This window comes from Martes martes (assembly GCF_963455335.1).
Source record: "Martes martes genome assembly, chromosome: 3".
Lineage (NCBI taxonomy): Eukaryota > Metazoa > Chordata > Mammalia > Carnivora > Mustelidae > Martes > Martes martes.
In genome coordinates, this window is record NC_137890.1 from 130,449,361 (window position 1) to 130,473,725 (window position 24,365).

The window sequence follows — 24,365 nt, forward strand, 5'->3', positions numbered from 1 at the left end:
GAGACTCTTGGTTCATATATTCTCTTGCACTGTTGTCACCTCCAAGCCGTCAGTGCTTTCAATCAGCATCTTTTCTAAGTCACAGAAATCAATAAATGCCAAAATACGTAAAATAGGGAAAAAAGGTTTGTGAACACAAATGGATGCTTAACTGATAACTGCCTGGTTAGCTTCAGGATGGAGGGGTAGGAGCGAACACTGTCAATTCCAACAAAATCACAGTCCATTCAAAATAAACATTATCATACAGCCCTTTAGATTTCTGAAGTCTAGCTGGGATTTTTAGAGAAAGCAGCAAGGACCAAAGTAGCGTTTCTCAGATCGGCATACCCATTCCCTTCTCCCCAGCTTCCAAAAACATACACTTAGCAAAAAGCTTTGCATTCTTTTAAGACAAGGATAGAAGAAACAGGAACTACCTCTGCAAATAAAAGGTATAAGGAAAAGCAAACCTTTATATTTAACACCACCTTAGAGCAACTTCAGTTATGTTACACTTTGATCTTTTCTGCTATGCTCACTTACATTTATTATTGTCAATACCTTAAAGAAAAGAAAAACATTTAAGAATTAAACATTTTAAGGACCTTTCACAAACCAAATGACAGTAGGCTTTTATTAACATATCTTACAATGTTGATTATTCCTAATTTTGTAATCTCTGCTTAATTATAAAGATTGATTTAGCCTCTACAGTAATGTACTGTATTTAAATGTTCATTCATACAAGATAACACACCAGTACATTTTTTTTTAATAATATACACACATCACTCTAGCTTGGACCTGTTATTTTTAAAAGTGGGCTTATAAATGGGACTTATAAAAGTTATGGGGGAAAAAATTAAAGTTCTAGTTTAGCAGCATGCATGTATGTAATTCAAGTACAATTTTCAACCAAGTGCTTTTAAAAATTTACTGGTGACTAATTCACCAATATCAAAATAAACACTATCAAATACCCAAATTTTAATGTTAAGGCTAATATTTTCACTTCACATCCATATGCACAATCATAAAACATTCCATTTTAAATATGTAGTAATCAAAGTCTGAATACATTATACCATGTATATATAGCATCAGAGTTTCAAACTGTAGAATTATTCAAGTTCATGAATCCTGTAACAGTATTTACTAGAGATTTAAATTAGCATTTGCTCTTCAACCACACTTACAAATGGTCTGGTATTCAGAATGACCAATGCAAAAAATATGACAGGCTGAACTTATGATACAGTATTTAAAAAAGTAGCAATGTGTTGGAAAGGACAACTATTTAGTTAAACAGAATCATTCTCATCTTTCAGAAAGTTATCTTAATATTTTGGAAATGTATATAAAAATAGCAAGCTATTTCCATTTATTTTATTGTGGAGCAATAGGTAATTTTTTGACTTTTGAACACATTTGAATATGTACTGTTCTGCTGTATTTTAATGCAAGGCCATCATTTAATGTCCATTTTCACATTCTGTAATGTCATGTCATTCAATAATTTTTAGAACATAGATCTGACTTTATTTTTGTATTTTATCATTAGATGTTTTTTAGTTTATTTTTACATGTAAAAATGTAATTTTATATAACAAGCCATGGAAGTCCAAAGTACCAGGAATTGCTTGATAACACTATCTATTAAATAATCATCAAATTACTAAATCATTTGGAAGAAAATCTTGTTAGCAATATATAACGTGCTTTTCTGTAATCTTCCTTCTCTATTTATAGAGTGGGTTTTAGCTCAATCGTTCCCATTCTTACTGATTAAAAAAACCCAACAAACATAAATTGCTTTTCGCAGCAGCTTCTAAGAATGCAGATGCATGGCTCATTCATGAGGGTCATCACTAGTGAGCCTTTTTTTCTCCTTTTAGGAAACTAAGCAGAAATAGCAGTGATTACACTGCACAAATACAATATAGATGAACCTCTCGAGCTGACAGTAAAGTTCCAAAACTAAGCTTCATTTGTGGGTAAGTCTGAGCAATTTCCAATTCGATCATTTAAACAAAAACTTGGTTGGTAATAAAAGGTGGGCATGCACAGAATCAAAATCTGCCATATGTATGTTCTTAAAACATCTGATTTTATAGTAAAATCTATTTGTTAATACCTCAAGTAATTCATCCAAATGAAATGGCAAATTTTGATTTTTAAGGACTCCCTTCCCCAACCACACATATGTCCCTCAAAATGTACTGTATTATATTAACAGCAACTATCTACTTATTTTACAACTATTTCAATTATTTACCTGGGGAGAATATTTATGAAATTCCTGAGAATGAATTAAGTTTTCAGCAAAGCCTTAAACTTTTTAACAGATTCCTCACAATAAGAAAAAATTTTAAAGTCCTACTATTAGACCAACTTTTACTATACAATATTTCACATAAATCATGTTTTACATTTTTTTTCTAATTACATACAGCAAAAATCTCAAATCAACACAAGAATGCCAGAGGGAAAGGATGCATTGTGTTTGGCAGATGCAAATTAAAACACACAGATATAAAGAAGCAGTAAAACTTTAAATAAATCACACCCACTCTAAGTATCAATGAATAGCTGATATGCATTGCTGGGAGAATCATTTTTAAATGGTTTTGTCAACAAGTTGTGCTTCTTATTAATTGTGGACTTAAAAAAAAAAAGGACCACTAAAGAATGATTTAACTTGTTATTTGTTATGTTTTCCAGATACTTAAAAAAAAATTTATTATACCATTAATGTGATTACCAAGCACCTAATTTTGGAAAGGCTTTATAATATATGTTTTCTTTTTCTCCCTCAGCAAAAGCGTTAATCCCCCAAATGAAGGTAAAGCTTATTGTTGATAAATTCTTAATGAAAATGATATAATGCAATGCTGAGGTGGTGAGTCACAGCCCATTGTAATGTGGACCCCATCTTTTATTGATGTGATCAAAAGTATGAGAAATCCACTGTTGCTCAAGAACTTTGTATCTTTCCTTACAAATGTAGAGAGGTTTGCCTCGCCTAGAATAAAAAGGAAAAAAAGGTATTAAAAGTTGTACAATACAGTGAAGATTTCACACACATTTAAAAAAAATAGATTCTTTATGGCTAAAATCTCACATAGTAGTTTGGTTTATTTTATATTTCCTTAGCATGTGGATGTGTAAAGTATCTCAAAAACTAGAAACAGCTTTAACTTAATGACTATCAGAATTTCTTAATATAAAAAATTATTATTACAATTACAAAGCCAGGAATGGTACATTGTTCTTATTGATGAAACATCAATAAAACATTCAAATATACCCATGCATATCTAACCTAAGATCCCGATCTTCTTCTCCATGAGCATCCAAATACACAGAACCCCAGAGGCAGAAGCGGTGGCCTCGAATGATGATAATCACCGATGCATTGATCAAAAGGAAAATTCCTGTTCCAGCACCACAGTTCTGAGAATGCTAAACAATTAAAAATATATCAGTGATCTTCATAATCAAATGGACTTTATAAGAAAATCAAGCATGCCTTAGTTAAATGTCTTCTAAATAATACCAAATATCTCTTAAATTCTTAATAAGATTTCATCTAAGTTAAACTTACAATTTCATTCTTAACATTTGATTAGTAATACACTAAGAGGAATTTGGGTAAGGATTATCTAGGAAAGCAATTATGAGGCAACCTAAACCTAATTAAGAGGCCGGTACCCACAAGAGCAGGTATGACCACTGTCTTACTGCTCACCATGTAAGAGTTCTACCATGAAAGGGCAATGGGCACAAGGGGAGGAAGTGGAAGTGTACTTAAGAAAAGTTTTACTCACTTAAGTAAAGCCTCAGATGTTTGGGGTTTTCTTTTTTTTAAACCCTTCTACTGGATTAACAAAAGAACAAGAACAAAATCCTTGTGTACTGTGTATTTAATTCAAAGAAGAGCTAATATGAAGAGCGGGATTAACCACATATACCACATTTCCACGTGCTAGTACATTTGAGTTTTCATACATTTTCTATTATTTACTATTGCTTACCAATACACATTCACAGTAGCTTTGTTGCTTGCAGCAAAGTCCTTTCAGGCATACAAAAGTACCACAAACAAGGCAAACAGCAGGATCCTTAGGAACCTTAGTGCAGACACTACAGGTTTTTCTGTGGTAGTACTGAAAAATGGTGTTATAATTCTCAGGCAACTGGAGCAGGTGTGGTAATTTCCATCTTGACTCTTGGATAAGTAAGGCCTAAAATATTATCCAAAATTACTCATTAATCCTATGTATTTAAGTCACTAACACAAAATGCTTATATTTTAAAGGCCTTTTTTTTCCCTAAGAAAAACACATCTGTCTCTGAGTATGTGGCTTATTTTCTTTAAAAAAACTCTTCTCATTTCTATTTTACAAATGACTAATATAATAGTACAACAATTACCAATCTCTATTTTAATATTGTTTCCAATTACAGTATGGTATCAGTTTTTAGATTACGTACCCTAAAACATTTAAACTTGTCATTACTTAAAAATATTAAACATAACTAAGACTGCACTAAGACTTAGTTATTAAAACTGCATAACTAAGACTGAATATATCTAGATGTACTTGTTTTTAAATATGCTTAATGCAAAATTTTAAATAGTTAAACTTTTAAAAAATCAACTTTTGATCTTTCTCAGATAAACAATTTATTGGCTTTTCTTAAGGTAAGGTTATGGTTATAATTCATTATTTCTACCTCAACACTTTATAATTTAGAATCTCCTAAGAAGATGTAAAACCCTCTTGTACCACCAGCTGTTAAGGCCTTTTGTATCCATAAGTGTTACGGCTACAACTCTTTTTATAAACTTTCTGCTACAAGTATGGAAAAAAATGCCAAATTAGTTAAGTTTCCCCACAGAGTATACTTAATTCATTATTTGTAGTTTATAAAAATACTGATAATAGCAGTAATTCCTTTCTAGATGCCTCTCTATGAATAGATAAAATGTAGTATGAATCTAATATCTCAAGAAACTGATCATTTCACATTACTTACAACCATAACCTATCTAAATTGTTGCAGTACTTATGTAGTCAGCCTGGCATTTATCAATAAACTCATGGATAAAGTGGCCATGGAAACAAGGACAAGGCCAATATATGTGCTTACAATATGCTATTTGCCTACATTCAGTGCCCAAACTCAGACTGCAAAGATTGCATATTCTGTAACGGGTTGGTTATACCGCACTCTTCCATCAGTGGAAGGGAGAGCAATTTGTCCTCACTGAACTTGATACCTATCTAGATTTGGTTGTCTATTACCCAGCAGCTCACACCACATGGTCTTAAAGAATTTTTTTCGTAACGACAGATGTGAGGCAATAGGTGGATGTCTATGGAAGTAACTGATTCTAACATATATTCAAACATCTGACAAAACTGCTGATCTTTTAAATGACGAACTACTTCACTGATAGAATTTAGATGGTACCAGCTGGGAGAAAATAACTATAAAATGAAGAATATGCTCCTACAGAATGAAGTACATGCTCTAAAACAGCAACCAGTACATTGTGGGTGATCATTTTCCCGCAGATGAAATACATCAGTCTGGAAACCAGAGAGTGAGAAGTGGTTTTGGCAGGTCTCATGATTACACCTAAGAACTCAGTTCTTTTATTTTTGTTTCCTGCTATTCTGAATTTTATGGTTTAGGTTTAGGACCATTCTAAGGAAGTTGTGTACTATCCTCCATCAGAGGATATGATAATAGTCCCACTGAAGTAGAAACTAAATGTTATCTGGCCATTTCTTCTCACTAGGAGAAGAAAGGAATGGCTTATAGCATAGTCCGAACTATCAAGAAGAAGAGAAATATTGCTATACAATTAGCAGCAGAATGTTTTGAATTTAGAGATCCCTGAGCCCTGCTGCTCACCATGTCCCAAGATCGAAAGAAAAATTTAACACAAAACTATTATGGCCTTAATATAAGCAAGACAGAACCAATCACCAGAAGCTCAGACCTCTCAGAATAAAGTCTGGTTCACATCCTTGGTCAAATAAATACAACCTGTTGAGGTTCTGGTCACAGAAGATGCAAGAAGAAAGTCATATATTCGACTATATATTAGTTACAGCTTTATGACTACTTGTAAATGTTCTTGCTTACGGTGGCATATCTTCTTGCAAAATTTTCTATTCTCTTTTTCTTTCACTTAACTATGGAATTCAGGGTGAGGAGCTGATAATTAAAATTTTTCAGGCCACCAGGGTATAAGTACAACAAATACAGAAGGAATGGACATCTCTCAGAGCCTCTGCATTCAGAAGGGACTGATGATGTAACTATTGGATGTGACTTTATTTGCATATTTGGCAAAGTGGTAGATGCATTTGTGATTATAAATGGAACGGTTACATCATTTTGAACAGGGGAAGAAATGAAACTCTGTGAATGAGAATAAGGATGTCTACGTGCCAACGGGTAAGATATGAAGACAGTGGGCCACCACTGTTTGTTATTTATGTTTTTCGATTTGTCCACAACCTTATCTGCCTTCTTATATTATAAACAATATTACAGTATTTGGAAAATAACCTCTTTTCTTGTTCCATACAGGTCTAACAGTTGCCCTAATGCAAGATCCTGCCCCATCACAGGGGTATATATAGGATGCAGATTAGGTCAATCAGATCCTTTCTCCCAGGAATCTGAATCTTGAGCACCATATAGAAGGAAGGAAAGTGGTTCAGATGGGGTTATCCAGTGGTAGCACTTCAGAGAAAACAGACCAAAACTGTCTGTGACCAAAGAATCTTAGCTGATACAAAAAATCAGAGCAGTAATTCAGACTATCTTCCAAGGGTACTTTTGTTGGACTACTCAGCTCCAAATATTGTTTCCATCTTGTTCATATTTAAAATTCCAGGTAAAGAAAATCTGGTTGACTTCGGTCAGAGTCAGGACTAGAGATAGAACAGAGTGGAACAGGGATAAAAGTAGGGATGCAGGTCAGATGGGAGTGCATTCAAATAACTGGAAAATTGTGGAATAAGTAGAAATAAATGACACTGTTCTGGCTCTAAAACAAATCATTATCACTCAATTTTACACAAAAGATTATTTTTTAAATGACAAATTCTTATTTTCCATCGATATCCATACTAATAATCATACATCTAACATGGGAGCTTGTTATTATACTATCAAATGAATTAATTTTTTTAAAGATTTTATTTATTTATTTGAGAGAGAGAGAGAGTGTGTGTGTGTGTGTGTGTGTGTGCACAAGTAGGGAGAATGGCAGGCAGAGGGAGAGGGAGAAGCAGGCTCTCCTCTGAGCAGGGAGCTGGATGTGGGCCTCAATCCCAGGACCCCGGGATCATGACCCAAGGAGAATGTAGACGCCCAACCAACTGAGCTACCAGGTGCCCCTCAAATGAGTTAATTTTTATCTATTGTTTAACCCATGACTCCCATGAAAACAAAACATTTTAATTACACATATACTCATCACCTTCTCCTGTCCTGGTTCTAAGTTATATCCATCTTTTACCCCTAGTCATTCATTATAGGTTTCTAGACATCAATATATAACTTCAGATTCTAGCTATTATCTAAAAATAAGGAAATTAGTAGACAGGAAAAAATTTTTATACATAGTACACAAGGCTCAATTAACAGAAGTGAACAAAAGCAGAGACATTTATTATTTATGCTTACCTTGCCTTTATTATTCACTCAATGTCTATTCTAGTGTGACACCTCTATCTAAAATACTGAGACTGGGTGGCAAAGTGAGTTAAGCATCTGCCTTTGGCTCAGGTCATGATCTCAGGGTTCTGGGATCCAGTCCTGTGTTAGGCTCCCTGCTCAGTGGGGAGTCTGCTTCCCAGCTCCTCCTGCCCCTTCCCCTGCCATACTATCTCTGTCTCTCTCTCTCAAATAAATAAAATCTTTTGAAAATAAAATAAAATAAAATATTAATTTTTTATTATCTCCTTTTTATTTTTTTTTTAAGATTCTATTTATTTATTTGACAGAGATCACAAGTACACAGAGAGGCAGGCAGAGGGGGGAGGGGAAGCAGGCTCCCTGCCGTGCAGAGAGTGCAATGTGGGGCTTGATCCCAGGACCCTGGGATCATGACCTGAGCTGAAGGCAGAAGCTTAACCCACTGATCACCCAGGCGCCCCTATTATCTCCTTTTTAAAATTAAAATTAAAATTCTCATTTTCTCTAAAACATGGCTCTTCTTCTACCAGTTCTATTTCTACCAATGATATCATATCAATGATATCCTTGTCTATCTTAAAATTCCTTTGTATCTTTCAAGTCTAGGGCTATGATTATTTAAGACATTCAATAAAAGCCTAATGACCTAAAACCAACTTAAAGTAGCATATTAATAACTTAGCTTTGTTAGCTGAAGTATTTTTGCTTTTAGAATCATAAACATTACATAAGGAAACCATTTATTCAACATAATTAGTTTAGTATATGCTCCCCAAAACAGCTGACCTGAAATTTTTAATTCTTCATTATTCTCTTACCCTATTAACATATCACCCCTGTGTCAAGTGGGCAATACTACTCTTTTTACGTACCTTTCCTTGTTCTGCATGTCTTTCAGTAAATGAATTTATCTCAAGACACCACTGAGATATAATATCAAATGCTGGAACTGGCCAATCCAGACAAGAGGCACTGATGAATGGATGTTCTGTTTGGTAAAATGTTGGCAGAAGTCCCAGGCAGCTGGAAAGAACCGAAAATTCTTCTTCTTCCTTTTAGACATGAAACAGAAAATTCTCAAGGCATTTCATAAAGAACAGTTACCATTATAGATATTTTAAATGTCATCCTCATCAGTTACTTTTGGACAGTAAGAAAATTTTCTCAACAGAGTCAAGTAAAGGAAAGTATAGGGAGTAGAAGGAGCAAAGAAGAGATAATAGGTTCCCAGCTTTCTATCCAAATATCCCACAGTATTTCTCATTGAAATTTAAATCTTAAGTGATTTAAGATAGCGTCTGCTTCTTCTTTACATTTATTTTTTAAATAGCATTGCCACATTTCTGGTGAATAATACAGTCTATAGAATCTAGCCACTCTATGAGACCAAATGTTTTGGGAGCAAAGGGAAAGTAACTTTTGGGTAAAAAGACATAGGCTGTCAGTGTGGCTGAAGAATAGTAAAAATATGGAATTCACAAGATGCAGTACAAAATAATATGCCTGGACCCTGAATGAGTGTGAAAATCCAAAAGAGGGTGGAGTTTTTAAAAACTTGAGAGATCTAAGTGCCAGCTAAGTTGAAGTTCTATTCAGTAATAAGAGAAACGAAGAAATCAGTGAGCTAAAGGACTCAAATCTTGTGTTTTAAAGGACTTTGTTAGTCTCATAAACACCAAAATACACCCCCCACTCCTTCTGTATTTAACTAAAGACTATTTAGGAGGCTAATATGTTTACTGTCCCCTGTCCACTGGATCAATTCCTCTCATCCTTCAAATGACAGCTCCCCAGGGAATCCTTCCCTGACCAAACTTAAAGACCCCTTAGATTACTCAGCTCCATTCAGATAAAGTTAACCCGTCCATACTTTGTAAACACTTCTCTTCTTGTGTTTATATTTTCTATTAATTAATTTAAAAATAAATTAGCATTTCCTGTAAGACTATGGGAATAGTACCTTGGGGTAGGGGCTCTGTTTTCCCACTGCTTGGCACATAATAAACATTCAAACATCTGTTTGCAAAATTGAACTAATTATGTAGATTAAGTATAAAATTCTAAAATGTGCTACAAAGAAAAAAAATTAAAGATAAAAAAGCAAAATGAAATGCAGGCTGAAAAAGATGTTAATTTTTATAATCTCTAGAAATGAGGCTATACGTCTCCCATTTTTCTAGCAACAATAAAGAAGGCATCTTAAAAAACAATATAATTGAGGTGTATTACACATACCATAAAATTGCCCACTTTAAGTGTAGTTTGATGAATTCTGACAAATGTGTAGTCAGGTAACCACTACTACAATAAAACATCAGAACAATTCCATCCCCTCCAAAAATTTTGCTTTTGCCTATATGCAATCAATTCCAGCCCCTACTCCTGGCCCCAAGCAACCACTAATCCTGCTTTCTGTCTTTATAGTTATGGATTTTTAAAAAATTTCCATATAAATAGAATCAAACAGTGTGTGTGTGTGTGTGTGTGGTCTTTTGTGTCTGGCCTCCTTTCACTGAGCATATTTTGAGATTCATTCATGTTATTGTATCAGCAGTCCATCCCTTTTTACTGCTGAGTAGTATCATACTGTTCGGATATACCACATTTTATTCACGTGTTTACTTGCGAATGAATTCTGGGTTGCTTAGTTTTTGACTACTACAAATTAAGCTGTTTTAAACATTTATGTAAATCTTTATGTGAACATATGTTCTATTTCTTTTGGTAGATACCTAGAAGTACAATTGTTGGGTTGTACAGTAAATGCATTCTCAGCTTTTAAAAGAAATTGCCATACTTTTTTCAAATTTGACTATATACTACATCAAAAACTAATGAAGTACTGTTTGGTGGCTAACATAACATAATAAAAAATTTATATAAAAAAAATTTGACTACGCCATTTTGCATTACCATCAGCAATGAGTGAGAGTTTTAGGTACTCCAAATCCTCATCACTTGTGACATTAGTTTGTACTCTTCTAATCAACAATGATGGTGAATACATTTTCATGTACTTGTGGGTCATTCATATATATTCTTATGAGAAGTGCCTGCTCAAATTTTATACCCACTTTGTTTTTTTGTTTTGTTTTGTTTCCTTACATTACCAAATTATAGGAGTCCTTGATATATTCCAGATAAAAGTCCTTTCTCAGTATATTTTTAAAATTGAGATGTAATTTGTATGCCATAAAATTCACCCTCTTAATATGTACAGTTTAGTATATTCACAAAATTGTGCAACATCACAAACCTAATAGCATTTTCCTAACCCTATTCTAAATGGAATTACTTTTTAAATTTCATTTTCAGATTGCTCATTGCTAGCACAAAGGAATAAAATAGATTTTTTTTTTGTACATAGATCATGTAGCCTACAAACCTGCTGAACTCATTTATTAGCTCTAATAGTTTTTTGGAAATTCCTTATAATTTTCCACATATAAGATCATGTAATGTGCAAACAGACATTATTTTACCTCTTCCTTTCCAATCTAGATGCCTTTATTTATTTTTCTTGCTTAACTGTTCTTTCTAGAACTTCCAATTCAATGTTAAAAAGAAGTGATGAAGGCAGCTATCCTTGTCTTCTTCCTGGGTTTTTTATACATGCCCTTTATCAGGTTGAGAAAATTCCTTTCTGTTCCTTATTTTTTTTAGTGTTTTTACCATGAATGGGTGTTGAATTTTGTCAAACATTTTTTGACTATTGAGATGATCATATGCTTTTAAAAAATCAATTCTATTAATATTGTGAATTAAATTAAATGATTTTTGTTATTGAACCAACTATGGATTCCTAGGATAAACCCATATGGCCATAGTGTATTACCCTTTTCTAGTACTAATATTGTTAAGGCTTTTGCTTATATGTTCATGAAGGATCTGGAATTGTAGTTTTCTCATGATGCCTGGTTTGGGTATCAGGATAAAATTGGCCTAATAAAATGAGTTTGGACTGTTCCTTTTTCCTCTGTTTTCTGAAAGTTTGTATGTATTGATACAATTTCCTCCTTAAATGTTTCATGGCATTCACCATGATGTTTTCTTTGCTAGTGTAAGTTGCTGACTTCTCTTTTTTTTGAAGGGTATTAATTATATAAGTTTAATAAGCTAAATCAACTTTCTTACTTGATACAGATCTAATCAAGATTTTCTATTTCTTCTTGAGTCAGTTTTAGTAATTTGTATTTTCAAAGAATTTGTCCATTTCATCTACATGATCAAATTTGTTGGCAAATGTTATTCATAATATTCTCTTATGTTTCTGTAGGGATGTTTCCTCATTCATTCCTGATATTGGTAGTTTGTACTTTCTTTTTTTTCTTACCAATCTAGTGTGTGATTTTTTTTTTTCAGGCCTAACTATAGGCAGTTTACAAAGGTTTTACTTCACAGGTTCTGTGGGTTAAAACTGCTCTCCCTATATCAGACTCAGTATACCACCAATGCACTGTGGTCTCTGAAGGAATTTATAGTCAAGGTCTCAGACCCCTCTACTCCCCCAGTGACACTCTTCCACATATTCACATTCCTAGCTCTGGTACCTCTACTCCTAGGCTTCTTTATCTGAGGCCTTGGGAAGGGGTCTCTTCTACTCTTATCCCTTCCCCCCAACTTTTCTTTACCTCAGAGCCCATAAAATTGCCAAAGCCTTTTGTTTGGGGGCTCCCTCAACAGATCCCCACATCTGTGCTGATCCATGTGATCCACAATTGGTGTGCCATTTCACTCCCTGAGAGTAAATGGAACAGGAGGAACTGGCATTTTCTCTGGTTTTAGCCTCTTGCTTATACCATCACAGTAAGTGATTGGAGACTTAACTCTCTCACTTTTGGCTAATTGCTTTAATCAACTAATCTAACACCTACCAGCTTAGTTCTTGTTCTTCCAGCTTAGCTGAGCTCCTAACATTTAGGTTTCTCCATTTTACTGGTCTTTGCAAAAAAACAGACTTTGATTTTCTCTATTATTTCTCCATTACTATTTCATTGATTTCTGCTCTGATTTTTGTAATTTCCTTTCTTTTACTTGCTTTGGGCCTAATCTGCCCTATTTTTAGCTTCATAAAATAGAAATTTAGATGAATGACTTGAGAACTTTCTTCATTTGAAGCTGTATCTCTCCAAGAATTATTTCAATGACATCCTGCTTTTTTTGCTATGCTGTGTTTTTCATTTTCACTCAGTTTAAGTATTTTCTAATTTCCTTGGGATTTCTGCTTTAAGTTATTCAAAAGTATGTTGCTTAATTCCCACACATTTGGGGATTTCCATATTTTTTTGTTATTGACTTTAATTTAATTCTTATGTGGTCAGAAAATATGCTGTATGATTTCAACTCTTCTAAATGTATTGATAACTTGCATTATGGCTTGACATATGGCATACTCTGATGAATACTCATGTGCACTTGTAAAAAATATGCATTCTGTTATTTTTTGGTGAAGCATTCTATAGATGTTAATGACACAAGTTGATTGATAGTCCTGTTCAGGTTTCATTTATACTGTCTCCTTGTCATTGACTAGTAAGAACGAACACTGGAGTGTCCAGCTATAATTGTGGATCTGTCTATTTTTTCTTTCAATTCTGTCAATTTCTGTTTATGTACTTTGGGGTTTTGTTGTTTTGTGCATTTATATTTTTAACTGTTGTATCTTCCTGCTGTATTGAGAAAGGGCATTTATTTCCAATGTAAGGCACAGAAATAACTTGAGAAAAGGGGAACTACCAATGGTAGAAAAACAGCAATATTTTTCATCTTATGATAGGAAATCGAACAATGAATAAAAATTAACAAAGAACTACATAAATGAATTTTTTTTCTCCTGGCATTCATAGACTACTTCAGGATTACTTGGCTTATCTTTATGCAGCAGATGTTGAGTCCTAATGTGGGTCACTAAAATGAGAGAAACCCTAGCTAAGGAAAAATTTATGAAAGAAAAATAAAAGCTTCTCACTTGACTTAGATAAAATAGAGTGGCAGATTATTCTAAACAAAGAAAAATCATGAGATACTTTCTTTCAAGATCAGATAATAAATTATCTTTTACTTGTATTCATTTTCTAATTATTTTCAAAAGAAACATTCTATAACAAGTAACCTGTAGTAAAAGAAATAAAATGGCTCCTAAATATGGAATAGCTCACCCTTAGGAGAAATGCTAATTAAAACTACACTGAAATATATTTTACCTAATTAAAAGATCTAGAGGCAAAGATCAAATAGTTTGAGAATACACTGCACAGACACATGATTAAGGAAACTCTCATACATTACTATTAATGTAATTAATACAATTTTGGTGAAAGGCATTTGGTAATAACCATCAAAACTACAACTGTATGTAAGAGCTGACACAGCAAACCACTTCTAAGAATTTATCCCACAAATACAATAAAAAACAAGCAAAATGACCTGCATGTGCTATTACTCATTGTTTTATCATTTATAAATAGCAAAGGATTATAAATAACCCAAATGTTTATTAATAAAGGACTGATTAAATACATCCTGGTACATCATGCAATGAAATATTCTTAATCTGTAAAACAGAATAAAGAAGGTCTTCATACATTGAATATGAAATGATCTCTAAGATACACTCTTAAGTGGGGAAAAAATGCAAGCTATAGAACAGTATGTTAAAAAGGGGCTAAAGAAAAAATACATACCTCTACAAACATATTTTTTGGTATATGTTTACCTGGAATAATACAGAGTAAACTGATAGCACCTAATAGTGACTGAGTGGCTAGGGTAAGGAGTAAAAAAGAAATTTCTTTACTAGAAAATGGCACAGAGAAATGGAAAGACATTCCATGCTCATGCATTGGAAGAATAAATATTGTTAAAATGTCTACATTACCCAAAGCAATTTACATATTTAATACAATCCCTATCAAAATACCAACAGCATTTTTCACAGAGCCAGAATAAACAATCCTAAAATCTGTATGGAACCACAGAAGACCCCAAATAGCCGAAGCAACTTTGAAAATGAAAAGCAAAACTGGAGATGTCTCAATTCTGGACTTATATTACAATTCTGTTGTGATCAAAACAGTATGGTACTGGCACAAAAATGGACAACAGATCAACAGAACAGAAAAGAAAACCCAGAACTACATGGCCAATTAAATTTTGACGAAGCAGAAAAGAATATTCAATGGGAAAAAGACAGTCTCTTCAACAAATGGTGTTGGGAAAACTGGACAGCAGCATGCAAAAGAATAAAACTGGACCATTTTCTTACACCACACACAAAAATAAATTCAAAATGGATTAAAGACCTAAATGTGAGACCCCAAACCATAAAAATCCTAGAGGAGAACATAGGCAGTAACTTCTTTGACATTAACAATACCAACTTCTTTCTAGATATGTCTCCCAAGACAAGGGAAACAAAAGCAAAAATAAGCAATTGGGACTTCATCAATATAAAAGCTCCTGCACAATGAAGGAAACAATCAACAAAATAAAAAGGCAACCTACAGAATGGGAGAAGATATTGCAAATGGTGTATCTGATAAAAGGTCAGTATCCAGAATCTATAAAGAACTTACAAACCTCAACACCCGAAAACCAAATAATCCAATTAAAAAATGGGCAGAAGAGATGAATAGACATTTTCCTAAAGAAGACATCCAGATGGCCAAAAGACACATGAAAAGATGCCCAGGATCACTCATCATTAGGGAAACCAAATCAAAACTACAATGAGATATCACCTCATACCTGCCAGAATGGCTAATATCAAAAACACAAGAAACAAGTGCTGGCAAGAATGTGGAGAAAAAGGAAACCCCTTGTACTGTTGGTGGGAATGCAAACTACTGCAGCCATTCTGGAAAACAGTACGGAGATTCCTGAAAGAGTTAAAAATTGAACTACCCTAGACCTAGCAATTGTACTACTGGATATTTACTCAAAAAATACAAAAATACTTAATCAAAAGGATACATGCAGCCCAATGTCCATAGCAGCATTATTTACAATAGCCGAATTATGGAAACAGCCAAGTGTCCAATGACTGATGAATGGATAAAGAAGATGTGGTCTGTCTGTATGTTTATATATATAATGGAATATTACTCAGCCATAAAAAAGGAATGAAATCTTGCCATGTGCAAGGCCATGGGTAAAGCTAGAAACTATTATGCTAAGTGAAATAAGTCACATAAAGACAAATACTATATGATTTAACTCATATGTTGAATTTAAGGAACAAAAACAAGTGATCATGGGGGTAGGGAGGCAAACCAAAAAACAGACTCTGAACGTGGAAAGCAAACTGATGGTAACTGGATGGGAAGTAGGGCGGGGATCAAAGAGGTGATGGGGATTATATATATAAGCAAATATAAATACCACTATTTCTCCCCTATCTGTATTTAATACAAGCATGCCTCGTCTTTGGTCACTTAATATATTTTTGAGATTTTTCCAGATTGGTACATAGAAAATTTTCTATTCTTTTCTTTTCTGCAGAGTATTCCAGTATTTAGCCAGTTTCTAATTGATGGAGATGTTTTCAATTTTTTTGCTATTTCAGTATGTCTATTCAGCTATCAATAAATTATTAGCAGTAATATTAGTAATTGTACTACTAATAATATTAGTACTATTATTGTGGTATAAGAGACATATATAGGTGGAGTATTCATAATTACACCGAAATTCAAAGAGACTATAATATGCAATATTATAGTGGTTTTTACAAACTTAATACTAGAAGAAAATTACCCGAACTCCTCAGAAATGTTTTGTGTAGCAAGCAGCAGCACAGCTCAAAGGTTAATAGTGCAGATTGGGCATCTAGACTAAATGTGTTCAAATCCTGGCTGCTTTAAATACTAGCTGTGAATCTTGGGCAAGTTATTCCTCTCTCTGTTTCTGTTTCCTTGTCTGCAAAGTGAGGATCATAACAGCTACCTCATAGTTGTTGGGAAACTTAAATGAATTTAAATGCAAAGCACTTAAAACAGTGTTAGCATGTGTCAATATACAATAAATGCTAGGTATCATTATAATTATTCATGGACAAACTACTGTTGACAGAAGAAAGAAAAAAATAATTAAAGGAGATATAGTAGAGCATTGTTTTTCAAATTTGGGGGGCAGCGGTGGTAATCATAGTTTCCTATAAGAGCACTGCTGGGTATTTACCCCAAAGACACAGATGTAGTGAAAAGAAGGGCCATCTGTACCCCACTGTTCAGAGCAGCAATGTCCACAGTGGCCAAACGGTGGAAAGAGCCAGGACGCCCTTCAACAGATGAATGGATAAAGAAGATACGGTCCATATATACAATGGAATATTACGCCTCCATCAGAAAGGATGAATACCAACTTTTGTATCTACATGTATGGGACTGGAGGAGATTATGCTGAGTGAAGTAAGTCAAGCAGAGAAAGTCAATTATCATATGGTTTCACTTACTTGTGGAGCATAAGTAATAACACGGAGGACATTAGGAGAAGGAAAGGAAAAGTGAACTGAAGGAAATCAGAGGGGGAGACGAGCCATGAGAGACTGCGGACTTTGAGAAACAAACTGAGGGTTTTAGAGGGGAGAAGCATGGTGGGATGGGTGAGCCTGGTGGTGGGTATTATGGAGGGCATGTATTGCATGGAGCACTGGGTGTGCTGCATAAACAATGACTCTTGGAACACTGAAAAAATAAAAAATAAAAAATAAATAAATAGAGTCTGATAACCATTTTCTTCCACGAAAACTACACATGTACAAACATCTTACAAACAATGCTCTGGAATTCAAAAATTACCTGAAGTCCCTGTGTAAGGGACTGTATCCTCTGTATTTATCCAGAGGATAAATGTAAGAAGCTGCATTTAAGTAGGAGAAAATATAAAAGAACCATATAGATTACTATAATTAGCCCTATTATGGTAGTAGAAATAGTGTTAGACTAAAACATTTAACTAAACTGGGAAGGTCTAATAGATTACTGTGGAGAGTAGAATGTTTTGTTGGAATATGTATTACGTATCACTCTTGAAGAATTCCCATGCTTACCAAAATGTTAAAATTTAAAAATTTATGGTTAAACTCAAGAGTCTCCTGGCTATTAGAAATAATTACTGGGGCACCTGGGTGGCTCAGTTGGTTAAGCAACTGCCTTCAGCTCAGGTCATGATCCCGGAGTCCCGGGATCGAGTCCCACATCGGGCTCCCAGCTCCAAGGGGAGTCTGCTTCGCTCTCTGACCTTCTCCCCTCTCATGCTTTCTCTCACTGTCTCTCTCTCAAATAAATAAATAAAATCTTAAAAAAAAAAAGGAAATAATTACTGAATTTATTAGCAAAATGGTTAAATGTAGATGATTAATGTTCAAAAATTATGAATGGATTTCTACATTTTAGCAATATATTAGAAAATATAATTTCAAATGATTCCACTTATAATTAAAAAAATTAATTACATTAAATTCAAACACAAACAAAAGGCATGCACAGGAAACTTGAGAAGAATTCTCTTTGGGATAGGGCAGGAAAAAAGGGATGCTGCCTTTTACTCCCACTGCTCAAAATTCTAACTGGACATATATTGAGACAAGAACAGAAAAATAAAGATTTGAAGAAAAGGGACAATACTGTTCTTATTCTCAGATGATATAATCATAATTACATAAAATATCTTAAAGAAGCAACAGGCAGGGGCGCCTGGGTGGCTCAGTGGGTTAAAGCCTCTGCCTTCAGCTCAGGTCATGATCCCAGGGTCCTGGGATCAAGCCCAGCATCGGGCTCTCTGCTCAGCAGGTAGCCTGCTTCCCTCTCTCTCTCTCTGCCTGTCTCTCTGCCTACTTGTCATCTCTGTCAAATAAATAAATAAAATCTTAAAAAAAAAAAAAGCAACAGGCAATGGTGGTGGGTATTAAGGAGAGCACATATTGCATGGAACACTGGGTGTGATGCATAAACAATGAATCTTGGAACACTGAGAAAAATAAAATAAAATAAAATTACAAAAAAAAAAAAAAAGAATCAACAGACAAACTACTAGAACCAATAGGAGAATTCAGCAAGTGGCCAGCCACAAGAACACACCAAAATCAATAGTATTATTCCATACCAGCAAGGAGTAATCAATGTGCAATAGAAATAAGACATCATTTAGATAGAAACTAAAACCATAAAGCCTCTAAGATTCACTTTATAAAGAATGCTCCAGACTTTAAAATGAGAATTTTAAAGTTCTATAAAAAATATTAAAAGAAGACCTGAATGGACATATAAACTATGTTCAGTGCCTTAAAACTACATGTTCAAAGTAATTCTAATCTATCACCTTGTAGGATTTTGGAAGAAAATTTATAAACTGATTATAAAATTATTTATGATTATTGATTATAAAATTATTATTATTATTATTCAAGTCTCCCAGGCCCAAAACCCTAGTACCGTCTGACTCATCTTCCTTGACTCCCTACATGTTCAACTAAAATCCTGACTATTCCATCTCTGAAATCTCTAATTTCTCCCTATTCTCTCCAACTAGCTTCTCTGTTCCCAGTCTCCATTCCTCATACCCCCAAATCGGTCTTATTTTAGAATGAAATTTTATACTAAAATAAAAATTGAATCATGTCATATTTTGGTCTCAAATCTTTCAATGGTTCAAATTCCTTCATATGAAATTCAAGATCCATTACAACTTTACCTTAATCTATTTCTAACACTATGTAGCATTGTTTCTTTTTGTGCCTCCTAATGGATGCCATTTCTTCCCTGTTCTAAGCACATGCCTGGTATGCTACTACAAGCATCACAGTCAACTCCCAGCCAGCTTTCAACACCCAGTTCAAGAGCTTCTGCTTCCAGATAATTTCCAATTTATGGGATAAAAATACCTTAATAATAAACAATAAAAACAAATGACAAAATAAACCATATAAGGTAATAAGCACACAAAGAATCATAACCTATGGCTTTTAAATTTGAATGGAGAAATGTTAATGAAGGAAGTAGTAGGTTTTTTTCTATTAATCTCCATGCTTGAGGATGCTCATACAGTGGTTCCCCACCCCCTTATGACAGTTTCGCCTTCTGTGATTTCAGTTACTGGTGTCAACTGTAGTTTAGAAACAGATGATCCATCTTCTGACATATGGTCAGAAGGCCAATAGTAGTCTAACTCGACATAACAATGCATACACATCATTCATTTCATCTCATCATGTAGGCATTTTATCATCTCACATCATCAGAAGAAGGGTAAGTACACTACAGTAAGATATTTTAAGAGACTGTATTCACATAACTTTTATTACAGTATATTGTTATATGTATCTATTGTTATATGTTCCATTATTAGTGTTAATCTCTTAATGTGCCTAATTTATAAATTACAGTATCATATGTATCCATGTATAGAAAACGAAAACTAGTATATGTAGGGTTTGGTACAAGCCCTGGTTTCAGGCATCCACTGGGGGTCTTAGAACACATCCCCTGCAGATAAGGGGGAACTACTGTATGCTAAAGGAAACACTTTTAAGTTGAAATTTAAAAATAACTATGAAAGAGAGTAACTAATGGATGAACATTTTTAATTTATTCAATATCCATAAACTTTAAATGTTTTGAGGATAAATGTGCAGAGTTTATCTTAAATCACTTTAAAAAAACAAAGAATCTAAACTATTTAATGCAATGGTCAATTATGTAAGAGAGAAAGAAAGAAGGATCAACTGCTTAATTCTGATGTACTGCAGGCTTCAAACACCATATATGTGATAAATGTCTTAATTCCCATATCAAATTCCCTAGAAACAGATGACAGATAATGTCAGGAGTATAATCCTACAAGCAGTTTCGTTGACTTACCTTCTGGTTCCCTATTCTGCCATGTTCTTGCCTATTCACATCAACCAGTTTTATAAAATAGGTTCAACCAGTGATAATTTATGTTTCCAAATTTTTAACATAACTATCTACAAGTTGAACATTTTCCTGTTCTAAAATTATATAAATGCCATCATGTCTTCAGACAAACAGCTTTTTGACCAACACAACTTTTAAAAGGATAGTAAAAGCAGATGACAATCAGTGATTAATCTATCAATATAATAAAAATAATGATAAATATATCAATATGAATACTATGGTCCTGTTCAAGTATTGGGCATTATCACTGTTCTACAAAAGTGCTCAAGTATCAAGTATTAGTAATATATCATAAAAGTGAGTGGATACTAGCAAATACAAAAAAAATAACATTAATAGTAAATGTTCTAAATATTTATTCCTTAGAGTTAGACTAACATACTTAACATGACAGTTCTGTATATAGATGTAAGTATTATACTAAGTGTCAGTATATTTCAAAAAATTAATTAATTGTAAAAACAAGACTTCCTATTCTCTACCCCAAATTATACCTGACAGCTAGGTAAATCTTCCCCAAAAAGGTGGTGCTGAAGAAGGCTGGTGATTCTGAGGAAAGGTAAGCAGAAGTCCTGTAAGTATTTTTCCATGGATTCAGGAGACCAAGCAACAGGGCTAACCTAAAGTTAAAAAAGAGAACCTGAACAATTTATTCTATAATAGATATAGCTTAAAAATTATATTCATAATGGCAACAATATCTAAATTTTTAACAAATAACCATTACATGTGGAGCATACCATTGCACATTCCTGAGTGCCCTCTTCATGGTATAACTTTCCTTTAGATAGTTCGCTTATCACAAAGCTCAGTAACACTTCATAAGACTTTTCTGCATCACATGTATTCTAGGAAAAAATGAAAAATTAGTACCATCAATGAAAATTACAGAAGAAAATTACATTGGAAAGAACACTTTTTAATAAGTAGAGGTATAATTGTGACTATATTTTTTTTCACAAATGTAAACTTCAATTCCTCAAAATCTGTGTACAACAGTACACCTCTAGATTCACAATGAAATTGGGTATGTGATAAAACCATCCCAATACTTCTTTATTTCTTTAAAACTTTTTAAAGATTTTATTTATTTGCTAGAGATTGAGAGAGAAAGAGAGCATGCAGGAATTGGGGGTAGGAGCAGAGGGAGAAGCAGGCTCCGTGAGAGAGAAGCATGCTCCATGCTGAACAGGGAGCCTAACCTGGAGCTTGATCCCAGGACTCTGAGCCAGAGGCAGATGCATAACTGACAGCCACACAGGCGCCTCTCCAATACTTCTTTAAAAGACAGACGGGTGCCTGGGTGGCTCAGTGGGTTAAAGCCTCTGCCTTCAGCTCAGGTCATGATCCCAGGGTTCTGGGATCGAGCCCCACATCGGGCTTTCTGCTCAGCAGGGTGCCTGCTTCCCCCACCTCCCTCTGCCTGCCTCTCTGTCCACTGGTGATCTCTGTCAAATAAATAAATAAAAACTTAAAAAAAAAAAAGACAGATGTAAATTACATAACGTATGTGTAAATGAACATATGTAAATCATATCTTTTGACCCAGTAATTTCCACTCCTGGAAATTCTTCCTAGGGAAATAATCTAAAAGAAAAAAAATAACTAAACACTTAAGACATTCACTGCAGCACTATAATACTGAAAAACCAGAAATGACCAACAAGTGAAGAAGTTACCTAAATTATGCTGTATCAACTCAAAAGAATATTTTATAGGCAGTGAATATGACAAATTTGAGCTATATGAAAAAAGTTCATAATATGATGTGAAAAAAGCCAACAGAAGGAATATATATATACACTCATTACAATAGCAAAATCATACATGCGTGAAATGGAAGAAATCACAGACCACAAATTTTTTCTTTTACAATTTCCCTCGAATTCCTTGAACAGGATTTGTTAAAACAATTTAATGTAGGGGCACCTGAGTGGCTCAGTGGGTTAAAGCCTCTGCTTTTGGCTCAGGTCATGATCCCAGGGTCCTGGGAGCCTTGCTTCTCTTCCTCTCTCTCTGCCTGCCTCTGCCTACTTGTGATCTCTCTCTGTCAAATAAATAAAATCTTTAAAACAAAAAAAAAAACAATTTAATGTAAAAATAATATAGGATAATGCTTATTAAAAATGTATAGATACTTACATTAAATAACTGTTTACAAATTAATTAAGCTTAATGATGCTATACTTTTTATAAGAAAGGAGAAATAATGGCTATTTGTAAATTCAAATTTATGTTAATAAGGTTCTTTGGGTTTTTTTGTTGTTGTTGTTTTTTTAAGAAAGAATGTGTGTAGTGGAGTGGGAAGGGGGAGGGGCAGAGAGAAAGAGAGAGATTGAATCTTAAGGAGACTCTCAGCCCAGCACAGAGCCCCACATGCGGCTTGATCTCACAACCCTGAGATCATGACCTGAGCTGAAATCAAGAGTCAGATGCTTAACCTACTGAGCCATGCAGGCAACCGTGTCAATAAGTTTCTTACACATAAAGAAATATGCCTCTTTTTTTATTCACTGAGATATTAGAGGTTGTTGCAAATTACAGTAAAGTATAAACTGGGCTATAGTAATAACCTTGCTATGATGTCATTTATTCTACTCATAAACTATACTTTTTAAATAGTAAAATATAAGACTTGAGTAAACACTATAGGATATATGCTCATCCTGACAGTCTGATAAGCACTAGTTGTCTGAGCTACAGAATTTGTTATTTGATGATACTTAGTCTTCTTATTGTTTCTCATGGGTAATTGTGCTCTCTTCACCTAGACAGTAAATTCCAAAATGTCAGGAACTATACTTTGTATTTTATATGTTTCCCTTTGCATAACAAAAATCTGAGCAATAAGTACCTGCTGTCTAGTTGATAGAATTTATTTTGGTAACACTGGAGTTTTTGACCTTGGAACTTGTCTAGATAATCAATTCTTTGTATTATCTTTAAACTACTCCTCTTACTGTCATATCATTCAGCCATGTAGTGTTATCATGTCCTGATTCTAAACTACAAAAACAGTCCTCTGACTCTATAACTGCACTCTTTAAATCATGTGATCCATCCCACTCTTGCCAAATTAACCAAGAGGATGATCACTTGCCAAATATCATGGCCTATAGGTTGCATATAATTCACACAATTAATATCCCACTAAATTTAAAACAGCAACACATTATGTTTTTAAAATTAATTTAATCAGAGTTGTTTTTAAATAGGCAGAATTCACTTTAACTCAAAATTCAGAAGACTCAAGAAAATATTACCATGATTTTGCTGCTTATAATCAATGTGACATATGAAAGTTTCTAAAAATAGGGTGCCTGGGTGGCTCAGTGGTTAAGCAATTGCCTTCAGCTCAGGTCATGATCCCAGAGTCCTGGGATCGAGTCCCGCGTCGGGCTCCCAGCTCCACGGGGAGTTTGCTTCTCCCCACCACCCCAAAATAAATAAATAAAATCTTTTTTTAAAAAAAGTTTCTAAAAATAAACAATTCAGCCTAAAGGCTTCCTAAATTCAGTATACCCTTCAGTAAGAGATTTATAGTACAACAACAGAGAAGTATTTCAAGTCAAATACTTTCTAACTTATGGGGAAAATACCCTCCAATAAAAATAAATGATGTTCAGATCATCCAAGTAAGTTACGGAGTGATAATCGGCTTTTAAGTCATTATTATCAAAATACACCTTAAGCACTTCTTTCATACATGGCAGGAACTATAGGAGATCAGGAAGTCAAATA

The 24,365-nt window shown here is 34.0% G+C and overlaps 1 protein-coding gene across 1 annotated transcript in view; it reads right to left on the reverse strand.

Annotated features, from left to right (window-relative positions):
- Positions 1-428: 428 nt before the first annotated feature.
- Positions 429-24,365, reverse strand: part of UBR3 (ubiquitin protein ligase E3 component n-recognin 3) — a gene marked incomplete at its 5' end in the record, with an annotated part of 238,879 nt that continues 214,942 nt past the window's right edge. The window contains 6 exon segments of the mRNA XM_080798665.1: positions 429-3,004; positions 3,305-3,444; positions 4,017-4,226; positions 8,580-8,759; positions 21,119-21,244; positions 21,365-21,472. Of these exon segments, the coding sequence (XP_080654791.1) occupies positions 2,887-3,004; positions 3,305-3,444; positions 4,017-4,226; positions 8,580-8,759; positions 21,119-21,244; positions 21,365-21,472 (882 nt within the window). The 3' untranslated portion in view covers positions 429-2,886.